The 17491-nt window shown below is 36.7% G+C and overlaps 2 protein-coding genes across 5 annotated transcripts in view; one reads left to right on the top strand and one right to left on the bottom strand.

Annotated features, from left to right (window-relative positions):
* The window catches only part of ITGB3BP (integrin subunit beta 3 binding protein), a 90358-nt gene extending 88742 nt beyond the window's left edge, over positions 1-1616 (top strand). Inside the window, exon 8 of the mRNA XM_060023158.1 lies at positions 1483-1616. Coding sequence (XP_059879141.1) covers positions 1483-1490 — 8 coding nt within the window. The 3' untranslated portion in view covers positions 1491-1616. The remainder of the gene's footprint in view (positions 1-1482) is intronic.
* A 473-nt stretch (positions 1617-2089) lies between these two features.
* ALG6 (ALG6 alpha-1,3-glucosyltransferase) overlaps positions 2090-17491 on the bottom strand; it is a 60570-nt gene continuing 45168 nt past the window's right edge. For all 4 annotated transcript variants that reach the window (XM_060023118.1, XM_060023136.1, XM_060023109.1 and 1 more), the window contains 3 exons: positions 9836-9904; positions 9505-9703; positions 2090-3122 (listed from right to left, as the gene is read on the bottom strand). In XM_060023118.1, coding sequence (XP_059879101.1) covers positions 2925-3122; positions 9505-9703; positions 9836-9904 — 466 coding nt within the window. In that variant the 3' untranslated portion in view covers positions 2090-2924. The remainder of the gene's footprint in view (positions 3123-9504; positions 9704-9835; positions 9905-17491) is intronic.

The following is a 17491-nucleotide window of genomic DNA, read 5'->3' as shown; positions in this document are numbered from 1 at the left end:
AAATAAAAATACTATGAAAAATTTGAAACAAAATTTTTAACAAATTAAGGTTGAAAATAACTAATTTTCCATTTACAGAAATTTCAGATTCACCTCTTAAAATGAAAATGAGTTATTTTTTAAAAACTATTCATTGAAATGATACTAAACAGTAACTCAATAAAACTAATTGCCTTCACTAGTGATTTTATTGGTACTACTTAAATAAGGTTTTTAGAGAATCTGCTAAATATTAAGGATACTTTGTGATACAGTGCTAATAGAACATTGCCTAAAATATACCAAAAAGGATAATTCCTTTGTGCTCTACCATTGAAAACTTACCTTAGAATGTAAGCCAAAACATATAAAGAAACCTACATTAGTCAGGAAATAAAGGGTTAAGAAGTAGATTGGTTTCATATGTAATCCAAGTTATGTAGCTATTTGCTTAATGCTATTAAATCAGTTACTGTATGTTTGACCTCTTGATATACTAAGCTTTTGCCTTTCAGAACAGCTGGGTCGGCTAAGAATCCCTTCCCAGTTCTGTTCATTGTAGATCAGATGACTCTCGCTTTATCACCCTTGGAGGCCACATGAAGGACAAAGCAGAAAGATCCACACACAAAACTAATGTTTATATGGGCAGGGGGGCGGGGGGCGGGCAGAAGGCGTGGGATACACTTGGCCCTGATCTTCCAATGAACATAACAGAAGAGAGAGACCAATTGAGACTTGAAACCATTGTGTTACTCCAACCATTATTTAGTTACATCCTATCCATCTCTTACTCTCTTTCCCTTGAACAGAGAGGCTCCTTTGGCTGCCTTGACTTTTGTAAATGTTTCACTCACTTAGTTGTGTTTTATCATTTGGACAGAATGCTACATCGGGGATTTTTCTCCCCTCCCTAAGGCTTCAAAACAAAATGACTTCTGTTGCCTCATATTTGATACATGAACATACACCCTGTTCTCTTCATTTTAAGACGCATACCTAAGTTTATTGGCAACAAAGAAAACTGCATTTTTCAGAAACAGCCCTTCCCTCTAAAATGAACTGGAAAATAACAGATCATTTTTTGACAGGTATATCAGTGAATAAAGTGAGAAGTCTTTAATTTTTTTGTATAAGCTAAATATCTTTATATTAAAATACCCCTGTAATCCTGAATATAGCTGAGAGAAATGCTTTGGAATTGCCTATTTCTGATCTTAATTCATCACTGGACATTTTTGTTATTTTGGTACTTAATCCCTCAAAGTTCAAAGTGGACTGTTCTTAAACCGGTTTCTAATAGATATGAGATCCTTGACTTATGAGATAATTGCTACAAGTCTCCATTAAAGCTACAGTGTAACTCCATATGACTAGATTAAATCATCTGGAAATGTATTTTTATTTAGCATTCACCTATAAGATACCTTGAATATGGGTGCATTCCATTTTACTAATGTTTAAATAATACTTTCATTTTCAAATAATGTTTCTCTACTCCAGCTATTTAGAAGTTGTCAGAACTTCCTCATCATTGAATTAAATCAACATCCTGTATTAAATGCAAGTTTTCTATTACAAAAAATAAAAAAGACGACACCAGCCAGCCAAGATGCTGACATTTGGGCACAGTGATTACAGATGGTGACCATGGACAGCGATGTTCCTGCTGATTCGGCAGCGATTCAAGGCTGCTTTTCTGTGCTGACCTGCCCTTTGAGTCTTTATGCACATTTGCTTTGAGAAGGAACTACTTCTTGATTTTTTGCTTTGTCTAAACCCACTTCCTTTATCAGACTTAAAAACATATACCTTGTTGCATCAGCCTGTAGGTGTCCGTGTCTAGAACCAAATTTTCTTTGAGTATATGTGTTTGGCTTGCATTGTTTTAAAATATACCACCACTTAGTTATTATGCTTTAATGGCTTATTAAAGAAATATATTCATTAAAAACATGGGTTGATGGGGAAATGGTTATTTTTATTACAGAGACTGAAGAAAACATATCTTTACATGAGAATCTACAACATGGCTACAATAAATTATTTTTACCAACTGAATACTATAGTAAAGATGGGCTTCTTCTAATATAGAGTGATATATAGTTATTAACAGGGCTACGTTAACATGAAGCATGATATGGATCAATGCATATGGCATTGGTAACCTTGAACCATGTCATAACAAAGAAAAACAGAAGGATGAACCCAGTATAAGGCCACTTAACTTAAACAGAATGATCCTGAAAGTTTAGAACTAATGATCATAAGTAATTAAAAAGACTTCATTCAAACCACTTAGATTTAAATTTAGGAAAATTCATTGTTTAATTGCATTCAGGGAAATCAAGAGTTCTTGGAAATAAATAAGAACACAGTTTAATCTCTGCCTTGCTAAAAAAATTCAAATTTGCACAGGTAATGAGGCATGTTCAAACTTTAAATAGTTTAAATTGCCTTCTCATAGTAATATAAAAGATTATCACAAATTTAATCCCTGAGATATAATTTCTAAAGCATTCTAAACTGTAAAGAAAACTAAATCTGAATACCAAAATTAGTGATTTCCTTCAAAAATAAGGGGCTAAATTCTCCCATTAAACTCACTATATTTGCAGATTTTTTTCAAGACAACAAATTACAGAGTACATTTCCTAAGTAAACACTGAGATTAAGGACATGTTTCTCTTATTTTCCCATTTGAATAATAACTGTGAATTTAATAAAACTACAATATTTCTTGGCCACCCAGTAGTTAGAAAATAAAAGCCTCCATTGCTCTGGTCCCCATATACATTTATTTTGTGTAGACAACAATGACTTTTCACCATCTCCTTTCCTATAATTCCATGATTCTCAAAATGATCATTTCTTTTTATACACGGCAAAAATTTCACAAAAGCTTGTAGCACTATTAACATTTTCACATTTCTTTGGGCATATAGCTAGTTGATTTTCTTCTGATTTCTTCCGTTTTTGGAATCCCACATGATTATAATGTTGAAGTATACCAAGAAGAACAGGAAGTTTAAGCAGGATACAAAACACACCAATACAGAAAATAAGTCCGGTAGTTTCTGAGGAGGATCCAGTGTGACAGTCATCAGTGTCAGAAGGACCATAGTGATTACTGAGATAAGAAACTATAAGGAGGGAAAAAAAATGTTACTGCATAGGATAAAAGATAACATTTAAATGTACTGGTAACATTGATTTATAGTTGTAAATGAGCAGAATTGAAGGGGAGAGCTGGGGGTTCAGTCTCTTCTACTAATGAATCTCAACCTCAGCTGTATGGAAGAGTCATCTGGGGGTTTTAAAAAAATCTCAATCCTCAGACCACATCCCAGACCAATTAAATCAGAGCTTCTGGGGTAGGCTCTCCAAGTGATTCCCATGTGTAGCCAAAACCTGAGAACCCCTATCTAATACTTCTTATCACCCAAGCACTGAAAAAAGGTATCTGAAATAGATAATATTGCTAGTCAGGGTTAAATTCATGGCATGCTCCAGGGTCCTACAGGATCTAAAATTCTAAGTTAATCTAAGAATTCATCTATGAAAAAGTTTTCTACAGAAAATGCAAAATTACATTTCATATTCACTGAACACACTCAGTGAGCCAGTGCTATAGTAAAGCATGGTGGGGCACGTGAAAGAAAATGTCCTCTGGCCTCGAAGAGCTTCCAATTTAGGGGAATGAATGAAATAAAATCACAGAGTCACAGTTTATTAAATGCCAAGATGAGCAGTAGACATAATTACTGCATTTACTGTAATTGTGCAGCAGTCAGTTTCCTTCTCTAGACCAGCACACCGCACCATAGAACTTTCTACAATGATGGAAATGTTCTATATCTGTGTACTCCAAAAGAGTAGCTGCTAACCACATAACGGCTACTGAGCATTTGAAATATGCCTGCTGTAACTGAGAAGCTGAATTTTTAACTTTACTAAGCTTAAATCCACGTGTGTCTAGTGTCTACCATATTGGACAATATAGCTGTAGACTGTGAAACAAGGACCAGCCAGACAAGGACATGGAAGCTGCTTAAGTAAATGTAGAAAACAAGCAGTGAGAAACAGTAGTGACTTCCATGAAGGAAGTGGGACATAAATGGAACCCTGAAAGATGCTTTAATGGCTAGATTATGACAGAATTGGTAAGACCTGTAAAGAGAGTAATGCAGTGATCATTCCAGATGGAAGAATGGGAAGGATGGAAGCCAAAAAGGCTTACAAACAGGTATAAATAGGCTGCAAATATCCTCCAAAGGGAAAATATGAGTCAATCTTAGTGAGGAATGAAAATGTCTGAAGTGAAATCATCAAAAGTTTCAAACTTAAGAAATATGGGACTGAATGAAATGTCATGATACTATGATCCTGAATCAGTGTCAAACTCCAGCCATTACCCCATTTGTCTGCTCCTGTTTAGAAAAAAGTTTCCTAAAAGAGTTAACTATAACTTGCTGTGTCCAATTCTCCCTTTCATTAGTGAACCTGCACCAACTAGGCTTTCACTCCAATCACTCCAATGAAAGATCCATGATGACCTCCACTAAACTAAACCCAGTGGTCAATTCTTATTGCCTTATTTGATCTCTCAGCAGCATTTGAAATAATACATCACTGCCATCTTGAAACCCTTCCTTTGGCTTCCATGACATCATACTCTCCTGGTTTCCTCCCACCTCACTAGTTAATCTTTCTCAGACAACTTCGCTGGTTCCTTCTCAATGTATGATCACACCTTTGGTGAGCTCATCCAGTGATGACTTTAGTCACAGTGACTTTAGTCACCGTCTATATACTGAAGACTCAAATTACTGTCTCCAGCCTGGACCTCTCCCCTAAACTCCAGACTCATATATCCAAGTTCTCCTTAAAATCTCCACTTGGGTATCTAATAAGCACCTAAAAGTAAGTGTGTATGTGTGTGTATATATATATATATATATATATATATATATATATATATATATGTATGTATGTATATAAACTATCCTCAATAAGATTAACAATTGACTTATCAGAAAATATGGATGCCACAAGACAGTAGGATGGACGATATTCAAATTGCTAAAAGAAATACCCTTCAAAACTGAAGGGGAAATTAACAAAACAAAGTCAATACATTTGAAAATACTGAAATAATACAAAGTATGTTCTCTAAGTACATTAGAATTAAATTAGAATAGAAAAACATGAAGTAGTCAAGGAAATTCCCAAATATTTGGAAACTGAACAACAAATGCCTGAATAATTCATGAGCCAAAGAAGAAATCAGAAGAAATGGACTATATTTTTAACTAAATTAAAAAACATATATTTCAAAGTTTATGGAATACTGCTTAAGAATGGCACAGGGGTTATATATGGGTTTGAATGACTATATAAAAATGGAAGAAAGGTCTAAAATCAACCACCTGAACTTTAAGAAACTAGATAAAAAAGTAAACCAGGGACTTCCCTGGTGGTCCGCCGGTTGAGACTGCACTCCCAATGCAGGGGACCCAGGTTCGATCCCTGGTCAGGGAACTAGATCCCACGTGCCACAACTAAGAGTCCACATGTTGCAACTGAAGATCCTGCATGCCGCAACTAAAGATCCCACATACCCCACACACCACAACAAAGATCCCACGTGCCACAGCTAAGACCCAGCGCAGGCAAATACATAAATATTTTTTTAAAAAAGAGTAAACCAAACCCAAGCATGAAAAAGGGTATATAAAAAAGGGTATATAAAAGGGTATATAAAAAGGGTATATAAAATCAGTGACATAGAAAACAGAAAAACGAGAGAAAATCAATGACCAAAAGTTGGTTCTGCAAAAATATCAATGAAACTATCAAAATTTAGCTAGACTAACCAAGGCCAAGAGAGAAGGTACAAATTTCCCAAGTCAGGAATGAAAAAGGAACATCACTCCTTACCATACATAAAAATAAAAAGGATTATAAGGGAATATTATGAACAACTGTATGCCAACAAATTAGATAACATAGATGAAATGGACAAATTCTTAGACACACCACTGAAATTGTGTCAAGAAATACAGAAAGTCTGAATAGACCTATAACAAGAGATTGAATTAATCATTTTTAATTGAAGTACAGTTGATTTACAATATTGTTAGTTTCAGGTGTAGAGCAAAGAGATTCAGTTATATATATTTTTTTCAGATTCTTTTCCATTATAGGTTATTACAAGACATTGAATATAGCTCCCTGTGCTGTACAGTAAATCCTTGTTGCTCCTCTATTTTATGTATGGTAGTTTGTATCTGTTAATGCCATACTCCTATTTTATCCCTCTCTCCTGAATTAGTCATCTTCAAGATCCCACGAAGAAAGGTCCAGGAACAGGCGGATGGCTTCGCTGGTAAATTATACCAAATGTTTCTAGAACTAATACCAGTCCTTCGTAAACTCTTCCAAAAAGTAGAAAAGGAACACTTCCTAACTCATTCAATGAGGCAAGTACTAAGCCTGATTTACAAAACCATACGAAGACATCACAAAAAGAAAACTACAGACCAATATCCCCTATGAATATAAGATGCAAACGTCTTCTACAAAATACTAGCAAACCCGAGCAAGTGGCATATAAGTAAGGTTATATACCATGATCAAGTGCAACTTATCCCAAGAATGCAAGGTTAGTTCAATATACAAAAATCAATCAATGTAATATACCATATTGATAGAATAAAGGAAAACAACACATAATATCGTTAGACACAGGAAAAGCATTTGACAAAATCCAACAGCTTTTCATGAAAAAACATTCAAACTAGGAACAGAAGAGAACTCCCTAACCAAATAAAGGCCATCTATAAAAATCCCACAACTACATCATAGTTAATGTTGAAAGACTGGATGATTTCCCCTAAAATCTGAAGAAACGAAGATATCCACTCTTGCCAGTTGTAGTCAACACTGTACTGGAGCTGTCTAGCCAGGTAATTAAGCAAGGAAAAGAAATAAAAGGCATCCAGTTTTAAAGGGAAGACATAAAACTATCATGATTTACAGATGACATGATCTTGTATATAGAAGATCATAAGGAATTCACTAAAAACTTATAGTACAGAATACAAGTTCAGAATAAAAAAATCAATTGTATTTTTATGCAGTAGCAATGAACATTATGAAAACAAAATTAAGAAAATTCCACTTACAAAAGCATCGTAAAGAATAAAATACTTAGAAATGAATTTAACAAAAGAAGTACGAGACCTGTACATTGAAAACTACAGAACATTGTTGAAGGAAATTAAAGAATAAATAAATGGAAATACATCCTATGTTCATAGGTTTGGAAGACTAAATCTTGCTAAGATGGCAATACTCCACAAATTTAAATACATATTCAAAGCAACCGCTATCAAAATCTCAGCTTGTTTTTCGGAGAAATTGATGAGCTGATCCTAAAAAGAATATGGAAATGCAAGGGACACAATAGCTAAAACAATCTTGAAAATGAATTAGTTAGAGGACTAATTTTTTAGAGGACTAAGAGGACTCAATTTTCAATCCCAAAACTAACTATAAAACCACAGTAATCAAGACTGTGGTAGCAGCATAAGGATAATATAGATCAGTGAAATAGAATTGAGAGTCCAGAAATAAACCCTTACGTTTAGGATCTGTTGATTTTCTACAAGGGTGCAAACACAATTCATTGGTGCTGGAACAACTGAATAAAGTTGGACTCCTACCTCATACCATACACAAAAATTAATTCGAAATGAATCAATGTCCTAAAGAGAATTAAAATTATAAAACTCTTAAAAAAAACATCAGAGTAAATCTTCATGACCTTTGGTTATATACAGATTCTGAGATATGACACCAAAAGCACAAACAACAAAAGAAATACTAGATATATTAAACTTCATAAAAATGAAAACGTTTGTGCTACAAACAATACCATCAAGAAAGTCAAAGAGCAACCCACAGAATGGGGGACAATATTTGCAATTTAGTAAGAGACCTGTATCAAGAATGTATAGAGAACTCTTACAATTCAAAAAAAAAAAAAGACAACTAAAAATGAACAAAGGATGGGAATTCCCTGGCATCCCAGTGGTTAGGACTCCATGCTCTCAATGCCAAGGGCCTGGGTTCAATCCCTGGTTGGGGAGGTAAGGTGCTACAACCCGTGCAGTGTGGCCAAAAAAAAAAAAAAAAAAAAATGGGAGACGGACTTGAATAGGCATTTCTCCGAAGAAATTACAAAAAGATACTCAAAAAAAAAAAAAAAAAGATACTCAATATCATTAGTCACTAGGGAGTCACTAGGGAAATGCAAAAACCACAATGAGATACCATTTCACACCCACTTTGTATGGCTATAATAATGGAGGGGTATAATAAAAAAAAAGCCAATAACCAGTGCTGTCAAGGATGTGGAGAAATTGGAATCCTCATATATTGCTGGGGGGAATGTAGAATCATGCAGCACTTTGGAAGACAGGCAGTTTCTCAAAATGTTAAACACAGAATTACCACTCCTAGGTATATACTTGAAGGAAATGAAAACATATGTGCACTGGTAAACTTAATACACAAATCTTCAGGGCAGCATTATTTATAACAGCCAAACAGTGGAAGCAAGCATCTACTGAAGAACAGATAAACAAAATGTGGTATATCCATATAATGGAATTGGCAATAAAAGGAATGAAGTATTGATACGTGCTACCACACAGATGAAAATCAAAAATGTGCTAAGTGGAAGAGGCCAGTCATCAAAGACAACATTGTGTATGATTCCATGTTACAGACTGAACTGTGTCCCCACAAAATTCATATGTTGAAGCCCTAAGCCCCAATGTGGCTGCATTTAGAGATGAGATTAAATTAAGGTTAAATGAAGTCCTAAGGCTGGGGCCCTAATCTGATAGGACTGATGTCCTTATAAGAAGAGAAAAAGACACCAAAGAATTCTCTCTCTCTACACACACACACACACACACACACACACACACACACACACACACACACACACACGAGGCCATATGAGGAGACGGCAAGGTCACCTACAAATCAGGAAGACAGGCCTCACCAGAAACCAATGCTGATGTCACCCTGATCTTGGACTTCTAGCCTCCAGAATTGTGAGAAAATAAATTTCTGTTGTTTAAGCTATCTGATGTGGTATTTTGCTATATCAGCCCTAAGGGACTAATGCATTCCATTTATAAGAAATGTCCAAATAGGCAAATCTATGGAGACTGAAAGTAATTGGGTGGCTGTCCAAGGCTGAGGTTAGGGGTGAGGGTGGAATGGGAAATGACTGCTAAAGGACACAGGGTTTCTTTTTGGGGTGATGGAAAATAATCTAAAACTAGGTTAGGAGGATGGTTGTAAAACTCTGTGTACATACTTAAAACACGGAGTTGCATGCTTTAAATGGGTGAATTTTATGGGAATTATATCTCAAAAATGCTATAAAAGAAAAAAGATATTATAATAACTTTTTTAAAATAGTATCTTAAAAACTGAACAACTTACCAAATGTTGTATAATTCTGGGAAGAAATGTAAAACATGGAAAATATTTCCTAACAGAAATGGAAAAGGATTTCAACTGCAGTTCTTCTTCAGAAGTCTTTTCAAATATTGAAAAGGAGGTTGCACAAGCTATGAAAAATGCTATCACTGTCACAACTGAGGGCATTAGGAGTTCATCCTTCAATAGAAGAGGCAGCATACTATATGGGAAAACAGAAAAAACGTTAAAAAGAGAATTGTCAATTCAAACCATAATCACTTTGTAAAAAAGTTTTAAATGAGTTTATAAGTACTACACTGAAAATATTATACTGGAAATTGGTTTGACTCACCTAAATGTTGACACAAGTAAAAACCAAGTAGACATAAAAGGAATTTCCCTTAAAACTAAGCAGACTGGTCTAAAATGACAAAGAAAAATATGTTAATCTTAGAGAATATAATTTCAGTGCTTACATGTAAAAATATGAATACATTTTACCTGATTTTTGAGGTAGTAAGAAAAACACACATACACACACACACACACACACACACAAAATACTCCATAGGGACTACTGATTCAGTTTTTTATAACTATCAATGCAAACTAAATGAATCTAGACACAGAGAAGGTGTCAACTCCTCATAATAACTGGAAAACTTCCAGTATCCATTAATGAAACATTTTTTCCCTATCATACAAACGCAGCTCAAAGAAAGGATCAAACAGAACTGAACATTCAGAGAAAAAGAGCTTTTTCACATATTTCATCCTACTTGGTAAACATGAATATCCTACTTGGTACAGTGGTTTTCAAACTTCTTTTTTATGATCTTCCATATGACATAATGCTCAGCTAAGTTAAAAACTAAAAGACAGGATCATCATCTGCCACTGCAGAGAGGACAACAGAGGCAAGGAAGAATTATAAACGGTTGATGATGGTAGAATAAAAGAAAAAAGGACAAAATGAGTAGGAAGAGGCTACATGAAAAGAAAAATAGTGTAGGAAGAGGAAGCATAACACCAGTAGATGGAACCACTGGCTTTATCAGAAAGCTGTGTAGGGTCATAGGTCCAAGCTCTGTGACCTCCTTGGTACTACCCCAGGTTGCATTACCTTCTGGATTCAACTGTGGCAATGCTCCAAAAGAAGGGTCTAGTCAGAAGACTTAAGTCCTACCTAGTCCCATCCCTGCCACTTACTTACTGTTTGACTTTGAACAAATGATTAATTTAACCTTTTTCTTATGTGTAAATGGAAATAATAACAATACCTTGGATTGTTAAGTAGTTGAAAGAACTCTTCTGTGAGTATTATCTAGTGTTTATTTTTTAGTAAAACAAGAATAAAATGGTGGTAGTTGTTGAATAATTATTTTTGTTGTTATTATTATTGGTCTCCTTATTTTAAAAGGTTTAAGTATTCTCCTTTCTTAGAAGGATGACTCTTCCTCATGTCAGCTAGAGTACGAGATGGGAGGCCTAGGTTTATAAACTGATTGAAAACTACTGCACTAAAAGAAAATACTAGAGGACTTTCAATTTCATTGCTTTATGCTTTTATAATTGGAATGTATTTTTGTTAATTACAAGCACACAGTAGGTGTTCAATAAACATTATTTTCTGTTTCTAGGTCTTAATTCTTTCCCACTTAATCATTCGGTATTCATTTACTGAACATAAGCATTTATTGAAAATGTAGTATGTAAAAGCACTGCTCTGAAAGGAATGCAGTGATGAATGTAACTCAGCCCTTAACTTCTAGGTACTTAATATTTATAATCAAGCTGCAAAATCGCCTACAACCTCAACCTCTTCTCTGAACCCTTCCTTTCACCACCTTGTTCAAAACAAATCCTGGTTCTCTCCCGCTAAGGAAAATGCTGCCCCTCTGCCCTGTCCATTGTGCCTGTTCTGCTATTGTTTCCACAGCCTTCAAACAATTTAAAGGCCCTGAGAAGGGACATAACCTCTTTGCTCTTCATCAGTACTTCCACACTACTCTCCCTCTCCCCACCTTAACAATTTCCAGCTTTGAATCTCCTGTCATCTGGCTGTATATCCCCTATTATTCCTCATCTTTGTTATCATCCACCAGCCTCAAGGATCACTTCACTCATTACTCAATAATTTCAACTTCTTACACACTGTCACTGTCTACAACCCTACTCATCTCAATTCTTGGCAATTTTAACGTACACATAGATGATCTTCCAACACCCAGACCTCTCATTTGCTGGAACTCTTCTCTTCTAGTGATCTCATCTTCAGTCCTGCACTTAGGGTCATATGCTAGACTGTAAGCCCTCCATAATCACAACTCATCAGTTGCATTCTGACTACCATCTCCTACCTTTTCAGTACTCCAACAATCCCCCCCAAGACCTTCGATCCATTGTTCCTAGCACATTTTCACTTTGCCTATTTTAATGGCCTTCTCCCTTCTTACCCAGGTTAAATTCTAAGATCAATCATAATCACTCCCATGTATTCAATCTCAAATCCCAAGCAAATGAGTTATCCTCACTAGACAAAACCATAAACCTGGAAATACCCAACTCTCCACCTGCACTTACTCTGGCCTTACTGAGCAACTGCTCTGGAAGAAAACATTTACCCGCACTAACTATTCTCACTTTAAATACATGATCATGATATTCAAGTGTCCAGCAATTAGTATATATTTCCCTAGTCTGTTCATACTCTGTGTCTCCTTACAAAGATAATTCCACCTTCTCCTCTCTTCTCATATTCCGAACAGCTCTAACCCACTCTTTCCTAATGACTTTGTCCTCCATTTCAATAAGAAAACTAAAGCAATTAAAAGAGAACTTTCACAGATGTCACCATCACATCTACTCTCTTCCCAGCATCTGTACTGATACAGTGTGTTCCCTCTTTTTATTAAGATGAATGATTCATGCATCTGTCCACAGCCAATCCTTCCATTTGTGCTCTAGATCCTACTCCACCTCTGTCTCTGAAGGACACTGCTCCAGCAACTCTTACCTCTCCTGTATCATCAATGTTCCCTCTTACTGACCATTCCCATGCCATTATCTCTCCTATCTGAAAACAAATAACAAACCTCTTTGACCCCACTTTCTCTACCAGTTATTGCTTAATTTCTCTGCTCTCCTTTTTGGCAAAACTCATCTAAAGAACTGCCTACCTATCTCACACCATATACAAAACAACTCAAAATGGATCAAAAACCTAAATATAAGAGCTAAATCCATAAGTTCTTAGAAGAAATATGAGGGTAAATATTACCTTGGATTTGGCAATAGTTTGTTAGATACAACATCAAAAGCACAAGCAACAAAAGAAAGAATAAATTGGATTTCATCAAATTAAAAATTCTGTGCATCAAAGAACACTATCAAGAAAATCCAAAGAATGGAAGAAAGTATTTGTTAATCATATATCTGATAAAGGTTTAATATTCAGAATATATAAAGAACTTCTAAAACTCAACAAGAAAGAGAAACAACCACTTAAAAATTGGACAAAGGATTTAAGTATTAGGCATTTCTCTGAAGAAGATATACATATTGCCAACAAGGACATAAAAAGATGCTCAACATCATTAGTCTTTAGAGAAACGCAAATGAGAACCAGAATGAGATACTACTTCACACCTACTAGGATGGCAAAAACAATAACAGACAATAACAAGTGCTGACAAGGATGCAGAGAAATTGGAACACTTATAATTACTGGTGACAATATAAAATGGGATAGCTACTGTGGAAATTAGTTTGGTGGTTCCACAGTAAGTTTACAGAATTATTATATGACCCAGAAATTCCACTCCTGGAGACCCAAGAGAACTGAAAACAAGTGTTCAAACAAAAACGTATACATGAATGTTCATAGTGGCACTATTCCCAATAGCCAAAAGGTGAAAACAACTCAAAATGTCCATCAACTGATGCATGGACAAACAAAATGTAGTATATCCATATGATGCAATATTATTCAGGCATAAAAATGAAGTACCAATACATAGTACAACATGGATGAACTCTGAAAATATTATGCTAAGTGAAACAGGTCAGAAACAAAAGGCCACATATTTTATGAGTCCATTTATATGAAATATCCAAATCAGGCAAATCCACAGAGACAAAGTAGATTAGTGGTTACAAGGATTAGGGGAAGGGGAGAACGGGGAATGACTGCTTACTGGGTACGGGGTTTCCTTCTAGGGTGACGAAAATATTCTGTAAGTAGACAGTGGTGGTGGTTATACAACATTGTGAATGTACTAATAGTGTATTTCACCATTATATATATATATATATATAATATACTTAAATATATATATATATATATATATATATTTTAAAGAATCATCTATACTTATCTTCTTCTCTTCTCATTATGTCTTAAACCCACCCCAATCAGGCTCTTCCCTGCATCACTCTACCAACACTAGCCTTTTCTAAGTGACCTAGAAAAGTCACTTTTCATCAGTGACTTCCATTTCACTATGGCAAATAGTCTATTCTTAACCCTCATCTTATTTGACCTATTAACAGCATCTGATACAACTGATCACATCATGTCCTTTTTTCCCCAGTTTTATTGAGATGTAACTGACGTATAACATTGCACAATGTGAACAAAGTGTACAATGTGATGATATAGGTATATATTGCAAAATGATTACCACAATAAGGTTCATTAACACATCCATCAACTTAAAGTTACCTTTTGTGTGTGTGTGTGCCCTTGTGTGTGTCTGTGGTGACAACTTTTAAGATCTACTCTCCTGGCAACTTTCAAGTATACAATACAGTAAGTCCCCTACATACGAACAAGTTCCACAGTGAGAGCACGTTTGTAGTCCGATTTGTTTGTTAGGTCCAACAAAGTTAGCCTAGGTACCCAACTAACACAATCGGCTATATAGCACCATACTATAATAGGTTTATAATACTTTTCACACAAATAATACATTAAAAAAACACAAAAAATAAGGAAAATATTTTTAATCTTACAGTACAGTACCTTGAAAAGTACAGTAGTACAGTACAACAGCCGGCATCCAGGGGCTGGCATCGAGTGAACAGGCAAGAAGAGTTACTGACCGGAGGAGGGAGAAAAGGTGGGAGATGGTAGAGCTGAAGGATCGTCAGCAACAGGAGACAGAGGGCAAGCTGCAATTTCACTCACACGTGACGCTGAAGGAATGCACATTCGCATCCTTGAAAGTTCGCAACTTGAAGGTTCGTATGTAGGGGACTTGTTAACTTTTGCTAACTACAGCCAGCTACAGTGTATGCTGCACATTAGATCCCCAGAACTTATTCATCTCATAACTGTAAGTTTGTACTCTTTAACCACCTTCACCCATTTCCCCGCCACCCCAACTCAGGCAACCACCAACTTACTCTGTTCCTGTGAGTTTAGTTTCGATGCTTCTATGTCTTAACATTCCTCATTTAAGTGAGCTCATACAGTATTTGTCTTTCTCTCTGTCTGACTTACTTCATTTAGCATAATGCCCTCAAGGTTCATCCATGTTGTTGCAAATGTCCTTCCATTTTTTTTCTTTGGCCGCGCCACAGCATGGCAGTGGGATCTTGCTTCCCCAACCAGGGATTGGAACTGTGCCCCCTGCAGTGGAAACGTGGAGTCTTAACCACTGGAGGAAGGAAGTCCCCAGGATTTCCTTCCTTTTCTATGGCTGAATCATATTCCTTTGTGTGTGTTGGAGGGGGGAGTAATACGCCACTTTCTGTATTCATCTGTTGACAGGCACTTCCATGTTTCCATGTCTCAGCTGTTGCAAGTAATGCTGTGAAGAACTAGGGGGTAAAGATGTCTCTTCAAGACAGTAATTTCATTTACTTCAGAAATATTGCTGGGTCATATGGTAGCTCTATTTTTAATTTTCTGAAAAACCTCCATACTGTTTTCCATAGTGACTGCGCCAATTTACATTCCCACCAGTAGTGCACAGGGTTCTCTTTTCTCTACATCCTCATCAGCACTTGTTATCTCTTGTCTTTTTTTTTTTTATAAATTTATTGATTGATTGATTGATTTTTGGCTGCGTTGGGTCTTTGTTGCTGTGTGTGGGCTTTCTCTAGTTGCGCGAGTGGGGGCTACTCTTCGTTGCGGTATGAGGGCTTCTCATTGCGGTGGCTTCTCTTGTTGCAGAGCACGGGCTTTAGGCATGCAGGCTTCAGTAGCTGTGGCACTTGGGCTCAGCAGTTGTGGCTCACAGGCTCTAGAGCACAGGCTCAGTAGTTGTGGCGCACGGGCTTAGTTGCTCCGTGGCATGTGGGATCTTCTCAGATCAGTGCTTGAACCCATGTCCTCTGTATTGGCAGGCAGATTCTTAACCACTGCACCACCAGGGAAGTCCCTCTTGTCCTTTTGATAAGAGCCATTCTAACAGGTGTGAGGTGATATCTCACTGTGGTTTTGATTTGCATTTCCCCAATGATTAGTGATGTTGAGCACCTTCTCATGTACCTGTTGGCCATCTGTATGCCTTCTTTAGAAAAATATCTATTCAGGTCCTTTGGATTATTTGTTTTTTCTACTACTGAGTTGTATAAGTTCATTATATATTTTGGATAATTAACCCTTTATCAGATACATGATTTACAAATATTTTCTGCCATTCCACAGGTTGCCTTTTCATTTTTTTTTCCTTTTTTTTTTTTTTTTTTTTGCGTTATGCGGGCCTCTCACTGTTGTGGCCTCTCCCATTGCGGAGCACAGGCTCCGGACACACAGGCTCAGGGGCCATGGCTCACGGGCCCAGCCACTCCGCAGCATGTGGGATCCTCCCGGACCGGGGCACGAACCCGTGTCCCCTGTATCGGCAGGTGGACTCTCAACCACTGCACCACCAGGGAAGCCCGCCTTTTCATTTTGATATTTCTTTTGCTGTGCCGAAACTTTTTAGTGTGATGCTGTCCCAATTATTTATTTTTGCTTTTGTTCCTTCTGCTTTTGGTGTCATATCCAAAACATTATTGCCAAGAACAATGTCAAGGAGCTTCTCCCTTATGTTTTCTTCTACAAGTTTTACAGTTTCAATCCTTACATTTAAGTCTAAGCCATTTCAAGTTAATTTCTGTCAGTGGTGTAAGACAGCGGACCTTGTTATCCTGAAAATTCCTTCTTCACTCAGCTTCCAGGACACCAACTCTTGTGGTTTGCATCCTACCTAGTTGGCCATTCCCATTTGCCTCTTCTCCCAGACCTCTTAATATTGTGTGGCCCAGAACTCAGTCTCTGGTATTCTTCTCTGTCTATACTCACTTCCTTGGTTATCTCATCTAGTCTCATGACTTTAAATGTCATCTCTACTGAGAAATTACTAATTTTATGTCTCTGGCTCAGTCTCTCTCTGGACTCCACTCATATATCCAACCCAGACTTGTATTTAAATACTAACTCAACACCTCCACTTGATGTCCAAAGACACGTCCAACACTGAACTTGGGAACCTCCCACCTTGTTCACATCTAGTGTAATCCTGCTCCACTTGCAGTCTTCCCCATTTCAGTCAATGGCCACTCCATCCTTCCCGTTCCAGGCCAAAATCCATGAACACACCTTTGATTTTTCTCTTTCTCTCACATGCTGTATCCAAATCATTGGGAAACATTCAGGCTCTAGTGACCACTTCTCACCTCTTCCACTATTACGATCTTGGTCCCCATCGCCACCATCTCTCAAGCTGGATAATGGTGATTGCCTTCTAAATGGTCTCTGTGTTTTCTACCCTTGCTCTGTACAATCTGTTCTTGACCTGCCACCAGAATGATCATTTTATTTTTTAACAGCTTTATTGAGGTATAACTGATATACAATTAACTGTACATATTTAACATGGATAATTTGATAAGCAAAGTGATCCTTTTAAAACATCAAGTCACGGGACTTCCTTGGTGGTGCAGTGGTTCAGAATCCGCCTGCCAATGCAGGGGACACACGTTTCAATCCCTGGTCCAGGAAGATCCCACATGCTGT

This window comes from Delphinus delphis, chromosome 1 (genome assembly GCF_949987515.2).
Source record: "Delphinus delphis chromosome 1, mDelDel1.2, whole genome shotgun sequence".
Taxonomy (NCBI): Eukaryota; Metazoa; Chordata; class Mammalia; order Artiodactyla; family Delphinidae; genus Delphinus; species Delphinus delphis.
The sequence above is the reverse complement of the archived record's forward strand: the minus strand, read 5'-3'. Positions and strand labels throughout refer to the sequence as shown.